At 38.0% G+C, this 21,004-nt stretch overlaps 1 protein-coding gene across 1 annotated transcript; it reads right to left on the reverse strand.

Annotated features, from left to right (window-relative positions):
• Window positions 1–1,994: 1,994 nt before the first annotated feature.
• Smp_134780 (hypothetical protein) lies at window positions 1,995–9,129 on the reverse strand (the record flags this gene model as incomplete). Its single annotated transcript, XM_018799674.1, has 4 exons — window positions 1,995–3,246; window positions 3,748–4,590; window positions 5,376–5,787; window positions 8,826–9,129. The coding sequence occupies 4 exons, from the start codon at window positions 9,127–9,129 to the stop codon at window positions 1,995–1,997; spliced, it is 2,811 nt and encodes a 936-aa protein (XP_018651440.1).
• Between the last annotated feature and the right edge of the window lie 11,875 nt (window positions 9,130–21,004).

A 21,004-nucleotide genomic window follows, 5' to 3' on the forward strand; every position in this document is an offset into this window, starting at 1 on the left:
AAGCACATTGAAATTAATCCAATTTATCAACCAATCAGGAAAATTATGCAGAAACATAGGAACATAAATCAAACCAATGGGAAATACAACTAAAACAAGGAAATAAACAATGACAGATTTAAGGTCAACAAGAACCAACCAGCATCGAGGTGTACAGGACAAGCTGTGAACCAAATGTGGAGAAATTCAAACACTTCACTTCTACCCAAAGTTTGTGCTGATGATGTCGTTCAGAAGGATGATGAAAGCTCCGCGATCAAACCATCCAGCTCAGGGAACAAAACTCCATCAAAAGTAACTTTTATTCACATGACTTTCGTAATAGTTCAGTGCAATATTAATTGTATTAAAAAAAAACTCGATGCAATTTCTGTTCGCATGACTTTTAAACTAATTTCTCGTGATTTACGTTCAGTATAACATCCATCTGTAGTAAATAACTCAACACGACTTTTCTTTCACATTGTTTAGTCGTATTAATCTTGTTTGAAGTTCGTTAAATGTGACAGATTACTTTACTATTAGCTACCACAATTAAATATGTACATAAATGAATATATCAAGACGATTAGTAATTTTCCTAGGGTCTCCATCAATAAGTCGTAGAGACAAACCTGGACGTCCATCCCTAGTTGACGAGCAGGAAAGAAGACAGGACTCAATTTTATTCATTGTGATGGAAGTCATAGTTGGAAATTATTAGCTTAGTGTACGGATGTATTGAAAAGTTAAACATTATAAAGACTAAGTATATATTGATTTGTAAAGGTATACAAATGGTGGATTGTAAAAATAGTTCATCGCACTAACAACTAACTATAACATAAGATCTAGCATAAAATGAGTACTAGTTCAAGTTACCATAATTCACATCGGCATAAGGAGAACTTTACTAGTGAAATGAACAACAGATATTTTTGTGTTATTTATTACAGATCATAAGGAGATGGGGTTTTGACTACTACATCTAAATGAGGAAAACATGTAGGATGTAAGATAAGTATTAAGGGGTCACGGTTCAATCTTACACTAAATGCTGAAAATGTATCACAAGATGAAAAAAATCGAGTGTTTTTAGTTTTTTTTTAACGCCTGTTATCTACAGCGCCGAAGGATTTTTTTTCTAAGGGACTAGAGAAGGAAATTGGGCAGGTAGTAGCCCTATCAAACTAGGGATGCAACAAGGCAAATGTTACGTTATCATATGAATAGATTTGGACATATTAGTTCAGTATTTCGCAGACCTTACGATCTCCACTGAGAATCCGTGGGGGATGGTGAAGTGTGTTATTTCTAGAGCCGATCATTTCTAACTCCCTTCTGTTGTGAGAAGTCAGCATAGCTGGAGAGATTGTCTATTTATAGGACATACCAATTTACCATCACACGTCAAAACCATTGGGAGTATGACGCGTTTTTGCCTCTAGTCATAACGCTTTACAACAAGTATATCTGGCATGATATAACGTACTTCCTTTGATATTTATAAGCTAAGTGGAAAATCTAATCAGATAGTAAGGAAAATATCACTTGGAAACCAATAAATTCATTTGGTATTTCGTATCCTACATAAAACTATTTTACGTCTACTGATTACTCAATTAACCAGCATTTATCATACAAAAACAGCTAATATCGCACACATTCTATGCCAATTTTAAGAGCGAACAAAATCATCTGTTTGAGTCGTACTAAACAGAATAGACTTAGAATTAACTCAAACTATAAAGGAACTTTTAGTCTATCAACCAACGGCTAAAATATACTTGATCACAACAACTTCATAGCGCAGACATGCATATTTATTCTATGAGGAAAAAGAGTATTTTACAAAAAACATATTTTGGATTTTATTAAAAGAAAGAAATTTTTGTACAAATAAATAATAAACCGGAGTGTAAAAGTTACAAAGATAAACAATTTATGCTAAAAAAAAAAGAAAGTTAGCTGATTGATTATATCTACAACTATACTGATGTGAATAATGTCCATTACTAATTTTTGTTATTCGAATTTTTTGCATAATCAATAGTATTTTGAACGGCACTAATTAATTGTTCAATCATTTGACATTGTTGACGTAAATGAGGTGCATACGCTGGCCATCGACAGACAGGACATTCAAATGCACCAGTATCTAACCATTTTCGAATACAATATTCATGAAAACCATGTCCACATGGAAGTGCACTTAGTCGTACACCTAAACGAAATTTCTGCCAACATACAACACATTCTTTACATGGTACAACCCATGATGGCCAATCGTTTAAAGGATTTGAAAAATTTATATCATTGGACGACATATATGATGAAGAGGAAGAAGTGGACAATATAGAATTACTGGATAGTAAATTACTACGTTTTGAAATTTTACGAGAATGAAGAAAACTGTTGTTCAAGTATGCCTCATGATCAATAGTGTCCGTATCTGAGGTAGAACTGGAACTTGGGGATACAGTTATTGGATTTGATAAGTGATTACTTCTTATATTAGGACAAAGATGAGTTCTGTACCTTCGTCTTGTAAGAGATGAAATTTTCGGATAAATACGATCATCACTAGAAGTATCTTCATATTCATCTTCAGCTTCATAATTAGTATCCACAACATTACTTATGGGCTGCTTAGTGTTACTAAATGATTTTCTTGTCTGAGAATGACAGTGACTAGAATTTACACTGCTATGAGGCTTAGCATTATTATTACCAAGTGAACTTAAACAGTTCCAAGTGTACATATGTGCTGCAGTTTTGTGGTTTAACGATTCATTATTTTCTCTACTCCCTTGATGATATACATCTGCCGATGAAAACGAAGCAATTGGATTCATTGAAGCTGACGTTAAATGATCAGTTTGCTGACTGAGAATATGATAAAGTCTACGTAGTCTACGCAATAAACGATAACCTTCTATGACTTCTGTATTTTCTTTATGATCACTTTGTGTTGTAATAAGATTGGATGATAAACGTTCATTTGCACATTTCGATTGATTATTAAAAGTTTGATAATGAGGATAACGATTATCAGATTCTAATGTACTTGAAGTTGCAGAATCTGCTGAACCAGATCTTAGCTCAATATCTGATTGAATGATTAAACGAGACAATTCATCCCATAACTGATCAGGTGGTATTTGATTTAACCGTTCTCGAACTAAAACAGGATCTAGTCGATTACGACGAGAATGTGAATTGTTAGTAAAATGATCATTATGTTTTTCATATTTTGACATTATACAGCTTGACAAAAATACAATAAACAACCAAAACGTTAACATAAATGAAAATAAATGATACCAGTTTAAATGACCTGACAGGATAGTAAGACGTAAATTGATTATAGGTGAGGATAAGACAAATGACCTTAATAAATAGAGAGTTAAATTAATAATAGGCAGAGAATAAGATAAACTTAATAAATTTAATAATGGTAAAATAGCTAAAAGAAGAAGAATATAAGCTGAGAACAAGTCTAGGAAAAATATTTTTATCCATTCTAAAATATGAGATAATATAAACGATTGTACATTGATTGATGATGAACTGTTCAGTTGATCACCATGAATTAATCGATTTTCATCAGTTGAACGATAATGATTATCAGTTAGTCTATTATTATTATTATTATTATTATTATTATTATTATTAACAACTTCATAATGTTGATTAATATTGAAATTAGGAATATGAGATGTCCATCCTTGACGTGCTAGTCTAGTCACAGTTCTAGCTAAAACTGACCGACGGGTACCAGTACTAGTATGATGCCTTTCCATAACACCATGATTTACATAAAATGAATGTATAAGAATCGATAAAATTCTACCAGCTTCCATAGCACCATTAATTAAGACTAAAATTGTAGTTAAAAGTACAACAATCCAAAGAAAATCATCCGCTGAAGGATATAAAGAGTGTAACAATATTTCAAGATTTTCGTAGCTTAAATATTCCCTTTCATTTGAACCAAAAGAGTAACATTTACCTTCGGGTGTTAATATGAGAAAATGAGAATTAATGGTACAATTTAAATTGACTAACAAGTCATGTACTGTGTTAATAGATGAATCTGTGATTGGCCAATTATTGAAGTTATTAATAATTGCTGTGTGATTCTGTTTCACTGCTTCGTTCGGTACAATCCAAAAACGAACTCGACCAGTATATGTTACAGAAAGTGCACTTAAAACTAATGGTGGTTGTTGATGTGAGCGACTTATTTTCGACTTGACAGAGAACCCAGGAAACCAAAGAACATGGATTGGTTGAGGCCGTTTCAATAACCAAAATGAAAATAAATGTTTTAAATAATCCATTCTTATCAATCGGTCAATCGATAATATTGAATTTACTGAATAAATGCTGTTTATATTGTTCAATGGTTTTACACGTTCTGCTAACACTGATACAATCCAAGTGTGGATACCTTCTAAGATGTAGTTACTTGATTCATGATCAATAATTGATGTAGATTTTGGATCTTTAGGCAAAGGTCGAAATTGTACTATATCTTTCATACGTTCACCACCTTTGGGTAAGGCAAGAATAAGGTCAGGATTAATGAAGCCACGATCAATACAAAGGCTGAAATAAAAAGTAAATTCATCATAAAATAATGTGGTACAATATGAGAAACAATTTATTGCTTCAAAAATCAACAAAAATCTGTTTATTGCACGCTCCGTCGTTTTTAAAATTTTATTAATTCAATAGCAATTTGTTTAACATAGAACTGAGAATTTAGTTACAACAAAAATTAGAAGTTCTATAATACGTTCGAAAGGTACTAACAACAGGAATGCAACCCTATGCAACTTTAGTGAATTAATTTAAGTATGGAAAGCTATCACTTAGTTCAGATAGAGCTTATGAGATTTATTAGCAATGTTTTACTCTTAGAAGCACAATATATTTTTTTGGTGGTAGACAGTTATATCACTACAAAATGATTATAGCTAAGACAATTCCTCATGAACAGTTTTTAAAAGCGCATCCTCTAGTTAAAAACAAATGTTTTGATCTTGTGAGCTAAACCCCCCTTAAAAAGAGAAAAATGATAACACGAATCCATCCACGAATAGTGTTCAAACATGTACTAGTGAATGGGAGATAATTTCATTTTCCTCCTTGTCCTAAGTGAGAAGACTAATGTTTTCGATATTGAGTTGTTTTCTACATCAAATGCACTGAAGTGGTCTACAAAGTCTTATATGGATAACTGAATAATGCTTATACATCATACAAGAGTGCAAATACGAATCTTAAGTGTTGTGTTTTTCACAAAACAGAATGACAGGATATCCATCCATAAAAGTGATAAAAGGTATCTTATATTACTGGGGTGATTGTTTCAAATAAAAAATTCATACCTGTGCAGTTTTCCACAGTTCAGCAAGCCCATCTTAAATCCAAAGGACTGATACCGATAACATAAAACAGACCAAATCTGCTCAGTAACAACTGATGAATGTTTTATTCTGGATGGAGTTGTGCTTGTATGATCTCCCGCGATTGATGAAGAGAGAGACTGTGGAGAAGCTACGGCTAAAAGCCAAACACTATCCTTTTTATCTTCAACATGTTCAATAAATTCGGATTCACTGTCAAATACAATGCTATTCGGTTTGAAACTAGATGACGCATAATCCAAATTTACAGACTGATGAAACGGATTAACTAGTTTTCTGTACAGGAGTGCATCTGGGGAGTTTGAGAAATTTGTGTTTGCAAACTCCAACTGCTCAGCTTCGGCATTTGAAAGTTCACTTGAAGTAATGACACCTACAATAAAACAATCAGTTCAAAGGTTATCATGCGTGCGACACAATAAACTCGATCCTCCAAAATTTAAGTTGGCAAGTATTTAGTTATGGCATGGATTAGGAAAAATCGTTAAACGAGCAAAAATAACTAATTGTTTAGTGAACATCCTCAGAGCTTTTAGCAAGGACGGACAACAAGAAAAGAACAAAATATTTTGATAAAACATAGTCAATCATTTTTAAAAAAGAACGTAGAACACATGTACATCGGTTCACATCAATACAGCGAGATAAATTTATCAAGACAAATACTATATTAGAAGTAGTTAAAAACCCAATGGTAGTTGGAAAGATTAGGCATAGACAATATGATCTGAGAAGAATAAACTTGCGGAATAAAAGGCACGAGATACTTTAGAACTCAAAATTTAGGGTAAGACAAAGGGTAAATGTATCTAGGCCATCGCCACCGATTTTAAGCCATGTCACCCAGCCCCTCCAACCACTGACCATAACAATCGTGTGAACCCCGATCAGAGTTTGTACCTATCCACTATTGTGTAAAATATTATTATATCAAAACACACTACTTCAATACTATCATAAATGACCGTGATGTTCAAATTTTATTCTACTAATCGATCAACGTTTATAGTACATCTGATGTATATTTAAAGCTTCGTGAATGATGCCAATATCCATTAGTTAAAATGCTGGATGTAATCTGGTTAGTTCAAAATAAGAAACAAATTATTTTGGATCTAGTAGGAACACCACTGGTAAAACAGCATATTTACCCATCACGTTAAAGGAATCTGACTGCATATGTACTAATTAGGATTTTTGTAAATGAAAACAAGTTAGAGCAAATCAGTTGGGATAAGAATTTTAATAATGAAGGTATGGTGAAAGAGAAATGGCACCGCCAATGATACTATGATGAAGTGATAACAAAACTAGGCTCATCATAAAAAACAATTTGCTTTATATCGCACAAGATGATTTGAGTTTACGCACGACTACAGATACAGTTTTCACACAACGCAACTATTTTAAGTTCGGCCACACAATCCACTTTAAGGATATGTTTATCAACATAAATGACTAACCTCCCCAAATTCGCTTATCGGAGTTCTGAGGTTCGAATGTTCTTGTAGTAGTTAAATAATTGGTTCGACCATCTTCAAATCCACATCCAAAACATCAACATCTTTCATCATAAATAACTTATCCGAATGTACTTTTTTAAATTTAACTAAAACTGTTTACTTACAGTGACCAGTGTATAAAATGAAGGGAAAATATCGCATTACCATGATGATATTCTATTTTTATCAAGTTATAGGAAATTATGAGATGGAATATATATTCTGAATGCTAAATGTACGGTAATGGCCAACAATAACTACAGCTAACCTCTAGAAAATACAAATTTATTTGACTATATCGAACGACTATCAGAGCCATAATATTTTATCACAGCTAAAATGGTAATTCAGATTGATTGCTGGTTTTTGTGTCCTGAAGTCAATAGTGAGTACTAATATCATCCTTAACCCATCACATCAAATGCAATTGGTGGTGGTTGGAGTGGCAATAATGGCAAAGACTTAAGTCTAGAGCGAAAATAAAAATAATTCACGACCTATACAAATATTTAGCTGCTAAAGTTGCCCGACACTATATAAAAAGAGACCAAAAAGAGTAGAGAAAAACAACACCGACGGCGGCAGAAAGCTTCATATACGAGAAAAGGTACAAGAAAATAAAATTACGGGATGGGAAATGTAAAATAACGACCTCGTGTTTTAGATGGTAAAGAAGTAACGTCAACATAAGACTATTTAGTTGGAAAAGGGAATTCGTTCAATGAAGTATTTAGAGTGGAGACATACATAGGTACACGTGTGTCTTAGAATATAAGGCACCCAGCATCCAAACAATGGTTTGAAGATGAAGATCTGGGACTACTTATTTCAGTGAGAGTTGTCAGCTTGTACTTCTTATCTCGGCGCAAAATATGTGATTCAAAAGCAAGTATTTGAAACAGTGCTTAGTTTAATTACAATAAACTAGAGAAATCTATGGTGGGATGCCTCTTAACGTCAGACGCCAAATATCTTCTACTGAACAAAAAATTACGAAAGAAAATTATGCAGACAGCTTGAAAAGGAATGGACAAAGTGTATTGCAAGTGAGTGATAGTTTATAGTCGTGTAAGACTACCGTCAAATGCGTGAGGTATAAAAAGATAATTTTGTAAGCAGGCAGTTTTATTGTCTCTTTACAACCTCGTTTTTACTGTATGGCGCAAATACGTTTGGTGCCTCTTTTTACCGATGTTTATGTGTTCAAATAAATAAATGCAGGTGGTTCTGATAATGTCCCAATGTAGCGGTAATAAATTAAGATAAGGGTTTGTAAATAAGATTCAGGATATATCAGGAAAAATATTAGTACAAGTACCAAACCTAAAGTATGTCTTCTATTCACTGAAAAACTCATTTTTGAATTCTGTACTATAATTTACGTTGTTTATTGAACAACCTTATATATTCCGCTCTGAATATGACCACAATTACAAGTACTGCCATTAAAATATGGACATACAAAGAACATCTACTTCAAAAATTAAATTGCATGCAGAGATCAAGAGCTATGGGTTTATACACTGAGTTTATAAATTATTTGCCATATCATCAAAACTTAGATTTCCTTAAGTCATATCTTCAATGCCTAACCTTTTCTGTTAACACTAATACTGTAATTACCCTTATTAATCTAGTTTGTTGACATGGTCTACCTGTGCCAATAGAGTGTGGAAACCTGAAACGGTATATGCATGTGCCGGGTTCTGCATTGTGTGCAACTGACTGACTTGGTTTCTCACTGTGTATCCATGTGTACAATTATACCCTAAACTACAAAACATTCACCCTCACTGTACGTAGGACCCAAACCATACATGAATACCGTTTTTCAGTAGACTTCAGGCGGGTTTTAAAAATCTTAAGGACTAAACAATGAATGTAAATACCTAGGTATAAACTAAATTACCGGTAGAGTTAACTGCAAACTCAATATCATTAAGTTCAACGGAAGAATAAAGCACTCCACGTTGATCCAAAACAGCTCTTAGTTGAGAAACGGTGTTTGGACTTCGTTTTTCATTCATATCTTCTCTAAAGTCATCACTTTCAGGAAGTTCAGCTTCGAAATCCGCAATAGCTTCGTCTAGAAGTTTGTACATGTACGCGGCTGAACAGATTGAAAGCGTAAAACATGTTATTAGACTAACATGTGAACGGAGACGCTTAAGTTCAGAGTGTTCGCGTAAAACTGTACTCAGTTGAGGACACATGTACGAAAAGAAAGAAAACTACGTCAAAGTTCGCGACGTCAAGCACATAAACGACCTCTAATTTTATGCATTAAAACAGTTGAGTCCAAATGGTTCAAATGGTTGGGGACGGAATAGAAGAAGCTTTCGCTCAACAGACCTCCGTGTCTAGTAGCAGTGGATCACCAATACCTCCAGGCAAAAACCTAGGTATATGAACGATAATAGAGGAAAAAAAAGAAATTGGTAAATCATAATAAGATGTTATCCCTAGTCCTTAAGAATAAGTCAAGTTTCCTCTTAAAGAACTCCTGGGAGGTCGCTTGGACTAGCTCAGTCGGCAGCGAATTCCAGCACTTGACAACTCTAACGGAGTAGAAGTTGTGTCTACAGTCTGTTCTGCGAATAATGTGAAGCTTTCTAAACACACTGATCAGTCTGCATCATACTCTGATCTTCCTACAGCTACACTAGACGTGCACCATGTACTTGGACATGACCTGTCACTACCTTGCATCTCGCTTGTAGATATAAATAAGAGTAATCACCTACCGCCTACCCTGACATCATTTGACAGCCCACACATCACACGTTGTGAGCGGTATTTAGACAGTGCGGTTGACCCCATACACACAATAAATCCACAATCGGTCATCCTGTGTAATGGCCAACAGAGTGCACATAAGCCCACCTACAGTAGCCAGCCTAATAATGTAGATCTCGACTACTCACCCAAACATATACCTTATCCCCCAACTAAGTACGCCCAAGATGACCACCCGGTAGACACTTGCAACAAATGTCTATGCAACCAAATAGGCCATAATAATGTTGATATAAACTCTAATAATCTCACCAGTGATAGTTCTAAAAGCAGTCAAATAAAATCTAGCCTCACCCAAACTATTCAAGACCTATTACCGTATAAATACCTAATCAGTGTTCCGGAAAATCCTGATCTCGAAATTATAAAAAACACTGAAAAAATAATTGACCACATATCAGCTGAAGTGCTGAAAAGACTTCAGTGTATGCACAATGTCATTGCGTATAATATACCTGATAGTACGAATCTGAAGCTTGCTAAAAATACTCTACTACAAGAATGTGGACTGTCGCAATCTTGGTGTGTAGCAAGAAGATTACGTAAAACACAGACTAAAGCCTCTTGTCCCATTCTATTTCAGTTTGGTAGTATCATAGAAGCCAATCACCTCCTTAAAAGTCAGTCTTTACTGAGGCGCGTTCCAACCTTTAAGAAAGTTAGAATCACCCATGACAAGACTGCCATCCAACGTCGAAACTCCAATGAAGTGCAAAACAATCAACCCAGCCTACATGGTAGCTGCAGTTACAACGTTGGCCATAGCGCTATCCCTAAAACACCATACCCCACCCCTCCCAAAAACGGAGGGACGCCGCATACTGCTACTAGTCCTAAGAACAAGACTAAACACCAAGCAGCTGTAACCATTCACCCTAAACCCAAACACTCAACTACAACAAAATGCCCACCCACCTATGCATCTACAGTTTCAAAGCACTCTTCTTGTGTCTCCAATGAAAAGCCAAAACCCAAGCCTCACATCAATCGCTCTAATAGCTATAACCGCCCAAACACTGTAATGCGAAATAATACTAAATTCTCTCTAAACACCCATAAGTACTCCAGATCTCTCAATACACAACATGCACCTACTCATAGTAGTCGAATGCATTACAACAAGCATAATGAACTGGCAGTACCCCCATATCCTAACGTGAGGTTACGCCCGACAAAAACCACACTTACACATGATGCCAATAAGCCATATAGCTTGAAACATGCAGGTTACAGGAATCAGCACAGCCCACACAACAGGAACACCATCCCCGGCAACAATGTCAGACAATCATGCAATAATTATTTGAAACATACAACTCCCCTAACTACCCGTAATAGGAGTAGAACACCCCACTGCACACAAGACAATCATAATGTTGGCCTGCTTGGGGACCCACCTATCGATTCTAAATACTACCAGAACCAAACCGCCCTTTATAACTCTCTGATCTCCCCTAATTTGGCACACACACCACCTCATCCTTTTTTATCTCTCTCCCCCTCAACAGTATTGCTATGGGGTCTCCAAATGTTGAGGGCGACAATTCCACTATTCTGAGACCACCTTCTATATACTCCGACCTGATGGGGAGTGACACATCTTTCTCACCGTCGATAACTGTCTCTAGTCTTAAAAGCTCCTTGACGGAACATGATCACCCCCCGAATACACCGCCTATCCATTTAACTCACCCGATTCTACCCAACACTCGTGAACATACTTCTTTCGCCAAACTAACCTCCGACCACCTTTCTCCCGTTAACTATGCTGGTATTAAACTAAACAAACAAGAACGTAGAGCCAATACTCCCACTTTTTCCTCTTCTCATAGTAAAAGCGACAAACCACAGGGTTTACAGCACACCATTTTATTAGACAAACACTCATCCTTCCTGACACTAATGTTAATTAATGCCCGATCTATTCAGAATAAGATGACTCAACTACGCGCCCTATTACTTTTACACAACCCCTCACTTGTTTTGATAACGGAAAGTTGGTTGTCCTCCGATATCACAGACACGTACCTCCAAATAGACACGTATGAGCTCTTCCGCTGTGATCGAGTCACCAAGAAGGGTGGCGGTTGTCTCATATATGCATCAAAAAACATGAGGGCGGAAATCTTTAGTGATCATACCCTCAGTAAAGTACCAGATTCGATGTGGCTTACTGTACACACCCTTGAATGTAAAATACTAATCGGATGTATATATCGAGCTCCGAATACCCCCAGTCTGACTGACACCATTATAAGTGAGTCATTCGCTAAGGCTGCCTCGCTTGACTTCGCCTGCAAAATTGTCTGTGGTGATTTCAACCTTCCAACCATCAACTGGAAGACACATTCTGGCCCACCGTGCTACGAAGGAATACTAAGGTCCTTAGACATACACGGTTGGCAGCAACATGTTAACCTGCCTACCCGAAATCACAACATTCTTGACTTAATATTCTGTCACAATGTCACACCAGCATCAATGGTGGTTGGCGAGAAGTTCCATAATAGCGATCATAAAATAGTCTTCTGCACCCTTCCGATTCTTGCCAAGCGCAAAAAATTAAAGACATTAAATACATGTTTCCAATATAGAGACTATGCAAACGTCGACTGGAGTAACTTTCGGTTTCTTATGAAGCATTCTGACTGGAACACTTTCTTCACCAGTGATAACCTTTTAGAAACACTGGAAATATTCAATACTACCACCAAATCTGCACTAGACACTACCATCCCTTCTAAAATTGTTTTCAAAACAAATGCTCCCTACATCAACCAAAAGGCTAAGTCTAAGCTACGAAAACTAAGAAAGACGTACTTTACATCAAAAGACTTTAGTGCCCTGCACCAGGTATACTCTGTACTTGAAGGAGTGCAAAGTCATCACAACAAAAACAAACAGACAGAAGAACGTACTGCGCTCACAGCTGCATCTAAAGTCCAAAACTTATGTCGGCTCCTTGCAAAACGGATGAGAAAGAACGAAAATCACAACATTCACTCTTTACTGCACGATGGCGTGACGTACTATGACCAAACCGTCATATGCGAACTGCTAAGTGAATGGTTTTCACAAAACGGGAATACATCTAATGCCCCAGATTTTAACATAAAATGCATAAGCAAAAGCCATATTAGCACCATAAACTTTGACATTAGGAGTATACATACCGCCATCAAAACCCTTAAGCCGAATGCGAGCTCTGGTGTCGATGATATACCATCAATTCTCTATAAAATGTCGGGGCCGGATATACATACGTTATTGCTCAAAATATACACATTATCATTAGAGGCGGGTACATATCCTGAAGCCTGGAAGGTAACGTATGTTCTTCCCAAACACAAATCAGGACCGAGAAACCTGGTCGGAAACTACAGACCTATAAATATCACTCCAGTTATTTCGCGTATAATGGAAAAAGTGATACAAAGTCAACTATCAGATCACCTACTTAAGGAAGAACTAATAGACCCAACACAACATGGTTTCATTAGAACAAGATCATGTAGTACATGTCTGATAGACTTCTTTAACGAGGTTACTCGCATACGTGACCAGAAAAAGCTAGTGATTATACTTTATTTCGATATAAAGAAAGCCTTTGACAAAGTACCCCATAATCTTCTAATCAACAGACTCCAGTCAGTTGGAATTATAAACCCCCTATTGCAATGGATTAAGTCTTTCCTCACAAACAGATACCAAATAACCAAGCTTAACTCTACAACATCCACACCTCGACCAATAACCAGTGGTGTTGTGCAGGGTAGTGTCTTGGGTCCATTGCTCTTTATAATTTATATCAACAATATATGCAAGTGCTTTACCACAGGTAAGACCTACCTTTACGCTGATGACTTAAAAGTCATCTATAAAACTGACATTGGTGATGTACGAAGTACTATGCAAACGATCCAACATGAACTCAACAAAGTAGACGACTGGTGCAAACGCTGGGGGCTAGAGCTCAACACAGAGAAATGCGGTTGGCTATGTATTGGTAACACGTCACTTAAACTAAAACTAACACTTAACAAAAACCCACTGCTCAGACTGACATCAGTAACTGACCTTGGGGTACATTACTCCGACAGTCTTAACTTCTCTGAACATATTTCAACTAAAGCATCTCAAATGCGGAGATTGCTCGGCTTCATCCTTCGTAATTTCTTTCAAAAGGAAACGAAAATCATCCCGTATAAAACCTGCGTAAGACCCATCGTCGAATACTGCTCGTTCTTATTTTCCAACCTACGCCTATCTGATATACTTAAGGTGGAAGGAATACAGCGAGACTTCACTCGCAAAATACTTAAGAATGACCAACTCACTGACTACAAATCCAGATGCCACATCTTAGGACTAGAACCCCTCTGGAAAAGAAGGCTTAGGTCTAACTTAATTCTTTATTTCAAACTCCTTAAAAACCTTACTTATTCCACATGTAATATAGCTCTCTACCAAGACTCACATGGATACAACCTTCGAGACAAAGTATCCACTGTCAAAATTGAAAAACACAGATCAAAAACACGTGAAAACTTCTTCCTTATCAAGTACGCATTGATATGGAACAGTCTGCCTTCTGAAGTACGCATGGCAGACAAATTACATACGTTTACAAGACTCATTAATCAAGCCCTCACCTGCATAGATCTGGTGCAAACGAACACATCCACGTCCCACACAGACATCATAGGCTCTCTACATATATAGACTGAATCGCCTTATTTCCCTACCTTGTAGTTGTATTAGATACTTTCCCCTCACTAATTCTTTTCAATTGAAGTAGACAGGCAACTCACTGGATCTATCAATACTCGGTCGCTAAACGACGCTTATAAATACCCTGAAACACCAGAAGAAACGCACAATCGACTGACTACTGCCAGTGGTCGTACAACCACAGAACCTGTCACCCATCAACCGGTTAGCATAGAACAAAACAACCTCAGCGCGAATTTAGTGTGAGTTAATTCTTGTCTATTCTTTATCAGTTTTTACTCATCTGTACACTATGTTGCCTTGCCATTAATATTATTTCACCACTCGTTATCTTACCTTATCTGTAACTAATATAAATCTCCACTTTTCCGCCTACTATGGTAAACAAATATCCTACACTATACCCTTCCTAATGCCTATACTCTGATTTGTAACCTACACTTCACTATATAGTCAATAAAAACATTGCATCGAAGCCTTACCCACAGTCCATAATTTGTAACTGTCTGATAAGCTTGTAACATGGTACTTATAGAAATGTTTTCCAACAGGATGTGAAACACAGAGCATTGTGTGAGGTATGATATGTATCCAAAAAATAAGCGTAAATGAGCCTAACACCACAAAAGGAGGGAGGGTGGAGTTACTGACCAGCAAGCACTGATGGTGTGGGCGATGATTTCAATCCACCCGTGTTTGTGGGGCAGAACATTTTGTTTGTATCAGGCTCTTTATGGATGAGAACAAGTCAATAGATCTGTGATATTGAGATTGTTCACCTACACTCACCATTACGACTCATGTTTCTAATTTTTGTGCTGGATTAACTATTCTACTAAGACAACCTTTAACATGCTAACTCGGACTTTTACATGAACACTGTGTGGTAGGCATCGGATGAGAAAAAAAAAACTGACTGTAAAGGATATGGTTGCTATTTTACTTAACACTACTCTCTCTATGCACTCTCTGTTCTTCCTCATTCCAACCTTGACTTCCCTCCTTCATTGGAACCTACTCCACCTTGATAAATATCACAACTCATTGTTCTTTATTACTGCCTTCTCTCTTCTGGAGCCCCTAATCGCAGTTCACTCTTGCAACATGAGCTAGTATCAATTTAATCTAATAATTTATCATACCTCCATCTGTTCCACTAATAAATGTTAAGCATTGATTATCGCTCATATCCAAATGCCTTGCTGCTCCTCGGTTTCTCTTTTGTTTTTTTTCTTCAGAATCTTGCTCTGAGGGTGAAGCTATGTAACTTCGGACATCTGGAACAAGCTCGACGAACGCGCTTTCCCAAGGTCATAGCTCGAACCAGGCGCTCCACAAGCCTACTTTATAACAACTATAAACTTAAAAAGCTGCATTACATAAATACTTAGCACGACCGAAACCCTAATACACTTTTTGTCGAGATTGGATCTGGTATATAACGTGGACTCTATGCCCCTTTGGAAACTATTCTTATGAAAACACATTGTATGTGAACGAATGAACTGCTATCAACTTTTATAGATTATAATTACTAAACAAGCTTGCTTGGGATGCATACTGTGAACCAGTATATGTTGTAAATTGTAGATCATGCCTGTAAAAATGGCGTGTACCTGCTACTGCAGAAATATGTTATTATTATTATTATTATATACACTGATAACATTGACGGCTATTTTAGACCAGTTTGACGGTAGAAGTTTCCACATAATCTTCAACAGTTTTATTCGTCCCTATTTAGAGTACAGAAACATAGTATTTCCTCCCTCTCTCCAAAAGGATAAGGACACTCTGGAACGTATACAACGTCGAGCCACGAAATCAGTTCGGGGACTCAAATTCAAACCTTATGAAGAGCGCCTCAAATCACTTAACCTTTACCCGTTAGAGTATATGCATCTTAGAGGTGACCCTCTTATGGCTTACAGTATGTTTAACGCTTCTGATCATCCCCTTAAACATCTTCTTAAGCTTAGTCATAACACTAACCTGAGAGGTAACACCCAGAAATTGGAGACCCTACATAGCAGAACAGACTGTAGACACAACTTCTACTCCGTTAGAGTTGTCAAGTGCTGGAATTCGCTGCCGACTGAGCTAGTCCAAGCGACCTCCCAGGAGTTCTTTAAGAGGAAACTTGACCTATTCTTAAGGACTAGGGATAACATCTTATTATGATTTACCAATTTCTTTTTTTTCCTCTATTATCGTTCATATACCTAGGTTTTTGCCTGGAGGTATTGGTGATCCACTGCTACTAGACACGGAGGTCTGTTGAGCGAAAGCTTCTTCTATTCCGTCCACAACCACTTGAACTGCTTGATTTCGAATTCAAAATACAGTACTTTCGTTCATCTAGTACTTCTTGATTAAATTGCGTTATTTCTGGGATTCCTAGTTTATACTGAAGATACCACTACAGTACTATGGAACTCAACCATCCCATGATGATTAGACAGAATAACACTGATAATTACTCGTTCACTAACTTGTTGTAGATATCTCAGTTCTGCAAACTGTCCGTAAGCCTGAGTAATCCAGTGAAACCTATGAAGGTAGATGACCAGCTTCTTTGTGATCATAGAAACCCCATCCTGATAATTGTCAAGTAACAGGAAACCCAGGTCAGCGTCTCTCTCGCAATCACCTAGCGGACACTAATTATATTTTGTTAAGGCTTTAGGGAGACTCATAGGAGAAAGTTGAGAAGTTGGAAGGAAAATAATAAAAGTGGAAAATTGAAAAACATGAGAGAGTAAAATTATTTCCAGAGAAACAGCCACCAACTCTATTCTTTGAACATACATTTCTGGACGTCTTTGGACTGATAAAAATATAACACAGAGACTGGATTTATTCAACATACTGGTGAAGGTTGTATGGCAGTGGCAGGATATGCACCGTTTTTGTCATCTCTGTAAGCCGGGATATATGCCGTGTTGTTTGGCATTCTTTTCAGATTGGTTCACGGCTTTTTGAAGTTATTAGTATCTTAAGTGATCCAAATATGATTGTTTATACAACTTTCATACGGCCGATGCTGTTTTACGGAGGTTAGATTATTTTTCACATCTCCATGCATCTGCTTGCACAAAGGTTTTTATCAGGCAATTTTTGACTTGCGACAGTAGTCTCGGTCTCGTGTATAATCTTCATTGTCCTGCCAACAACATTTAAGTGATCGAAGTGAGTAATTTCATCAAGGCCTTGTAGTTAACGTCGAGTCACGATTGGTAATGTTCATCTTTACTGCGTGCCGGAAATGTTTGATGGCACGGTAGGCTGCTAGCAGTTCTCAACCAAAAGCGCTATATCCCGTCTCCGTGGGAGTGAGGCGTCGTGAGAAGAATTAGAGAGGTTGCCGACTTCCGGAGATGTTCTGTTGCATAACAGCTCCTATGGCGAAATTCGATCCATCAACAGCTATACTAAGCGTGGCTGATGGGTCAGGATGCAGGAGGAGTGTGTCTTGAACTAGAGCAGTTTTGATCTGTGAAAATGTAGTACATGCGGCACTGTTCAATTCCGATTTGCGTGGATTACCGCGAAGTAAGTCGGTTAATGGTCGTAACCGTTCTGCCGCGTGTGAGATAAAACGTCGGTAGAAGTTAATCAAACCGAGAAATGCCTTCAGTTCTTCGAGTGTGGACGGTACGGTGTACTCCATTATTGCACGTACTTTGTCCTCACAAGGTAAAATACTCTCCTGCTTAATGATGTGACCCAATAATTTTATTTCCTGTTTCCCAAGTTCACACTTGTCCGGGTTGCTTATTATTCCATAATCCGAAAGGCCCTGGAATAAAAGTGTTATGTGCTGGTTATGTTTATCTACGTTTGATGATGCGATTAGCATGTCATCAATATAGATGTGAACAAAATCTTGGTCTCGTATCATGCTATCTATAAACCTTTGGAAAGTTCGAGCAGCATATAGTAATCTAAGGAGTCGTGATAGCGATTTTCGTGACGTCTTCAAGAGCGGCTGGGATCTGATGATATGCTCGTATCAGATCGATCTTAGAAGAAATAGTCGTGCCCTTGAGTGATGCCATGGTGTCACGTATGTAGAGGATAGAGTATCTATCAAAACGTGTAACTACATTCATGCTCGGTAGTCGCCACATGGTCCCCAACTAACCTATCCTTTTTGCTAACCATGTGGAGAGGTGAGACCCAGGGACTGTGAGAAGTACGAATAATCCTAGTGGCTAGTAAGTTGTCAAGCTGATTTGTCCGGTGCCGTTCGACCAGGTTTTGCCATAACCGGGGGTCCGAGGCTGACTGTATGGTGTGCCACAGGATTGGTCACCGGTGGGATCTCCTCGAGAGGTTTAGTTGATTGAAGGAATTTCTGGAATAAAGTGTGGAATACACCGTCACGCGAATGAAACGCACTTGTGATTCAGTACGCGTGTGCTTGAGCTTTAGAGCCCACGAATTTGCTGTTCGACGAAGTGTTGATTAGTTGAAGCCTACGTGAATCGACTAGCAATTCGTAGGGCTGTAGCAAATCGATACTGAGTGTGGTTGTGGGAACACCAGCAATGATGAACGTCCACAGATACTGTCGTCGGTTGCTCAGGTTGACCGTATGCTGTTGTTTACCGTAGGCAGGAATGACTGAGACGTTCTCAGCGCGTAGTCGAAGCATTGTAGCTTGAGACACACTGTTACTAGTTGGTACGATAGAAACTTGGGCACCCGTGTCTACTAGGTACCTAGTGTTAGTGCGATAATCGTGCACGTAAAATGAACGGTCAAACTGAGGTGAAGGGCCGGTGAGTACGGCCGCATTTACTCACTGGCATGGGAGTTTCCCTCCCTATATGTGTAGGGGGCTCAAAAAAAGTGGGCAACGGCCCCAAATGCACGGTGGAACTAGCACCAACCAGAAATAGCTTCCGCAGCAGCCTTTTGGCGTGGCTTGGAAGATGACCGCTTAGGGCGAGTTGCTATGGTTTTACGGGAGTGTGACCTGGCTCAGGGGACTTAGGGTTCCAGTATATTGGATCGATCTCCAAAACTGAGACGGGTGTGAATACAGCCAACCCTATCATCATGAGCCGTAGGTCGACTAGCAACAAGATCGATGTTCGAACCTGATGTTGAGCCAACTGTATAGTTGTCTTGGGTGCTATTCCTTGCCAGTATCTTATCTGCTATAAGGGCCACCCGGTTAAGTGATGTGTCCTAGAGCAGAGCTGTAGTCGTTAGTTGTATATATGCTGGTAGAGATCGGAGCTATAATTACTTAACGACTTAGGAGACGGCTGTTGTGGGTCCTGCAAGAGATTTCAGGTGTGTGAGGTGATGGCCCAGTTTAGCATCACCCATGGGGTGACGTGATTATAAAGCCCTCAACCGTTCTTCCCTTGAAGAAAGGAAGTGTCGAAGGATCGCCTCCTTGAGACGATCGTAAAAGTCAGGTACGTTAGCATTAAGGCCAACCCCACGAACAGCAGTTATGTGATCTCTAGGCAGCGTTTCCAGAGCGTAGGCATACTTTCGCCGTTGGTTCGTTATGAGGCGGGTCTCGAATTGAGATTCCGGTGCCGCAAACCAAACTTCTGGATCGTGGGGAATAAAGGGAACAGGTAGAAAATTGATTGCCTGTACCTCTGAGTCTACTATATTAATTCCACTCTTATTGTTATCCACCATATTGAGTTGTTGCCAGAATATTATATGTTGAAAAATATCAATACGAATATGTGCAACAAAGGTGGATAGATAGATAATAGACTCACTGTGGTAGTCTCTTTTGGAGAGTTTTCCAAAAGTTGAGACGTGTTCGAAATTTCGGGTCACCATATGTAGTTGGCGTCGAGTGACGATTGATAATGTTCATCTCTACAGGAAGATTACGTGCCAGATATTAGGTTGGATCCTTCCTTAAGCCAAAAAAACCAGAGAGCTGTTTGCGGTTGAAATAAGATATATATGTTGGCGATCTCGTGGTATCGAAAGAATACTGAGACGTGCCAAGGTTTACAATCTGATCTACAGGGCGTATGCGATCTCGTGCAAGGTCATAGGCAACGGAAGAAAGTGTGTCTTTGGTACACTTAAACAAACAAGTACAGTAAGCTAATCACTGGCACAAATGGTTATAATAATTATTATTTCCATCATACCAATCGCATTCTCATCACGAAAGCAGGTCACTACAATCTTCTAAATTTCACTGATCTGAAACCTGCCGATTTCTTGACAGAAACTTAACAGCTGCTACTAGGCAGCATGGTGTTCAGAGAGGCCATACGTATCTTGATATATCAGTCTCAAGGTAAATGTAGAGTTCCTCAAATGATCAGTGTCTACTCAACAATGGATATCAGCAAAGTGCTTGCTTATCTTCTCATCTAGACGTCAGTATGCTCCGAACTTGTCTGTTGATTATAACAGTGTATCTATTTGAACTGCTACTCCAGTTCCAGCTTGTTTTTATCTTGGGTAGATTTGAATCAGTCTTAAAAGTTTTTTAGCCAAAGTGAGTAGTGGTGGTCTGCAAATACGGTAAAAGTACTTGATTCCTTTCTCAGGTATCTCCATCAA

This window comes from Schistosoma mansoni, chromosome 3 (assembly GCF_000237925.1).
Source record: "Schistosoma mansoni strain Puerto Rico chromosome 3, complete genome".
In the NCBI taxonomy this organism is placed as follows: Eukaryota; Metazoa; Platyhelminthes; class Trematoda; order Strigeidida; family Schistosomatidae; genus Schistosoma; species Schistosoma mansoni.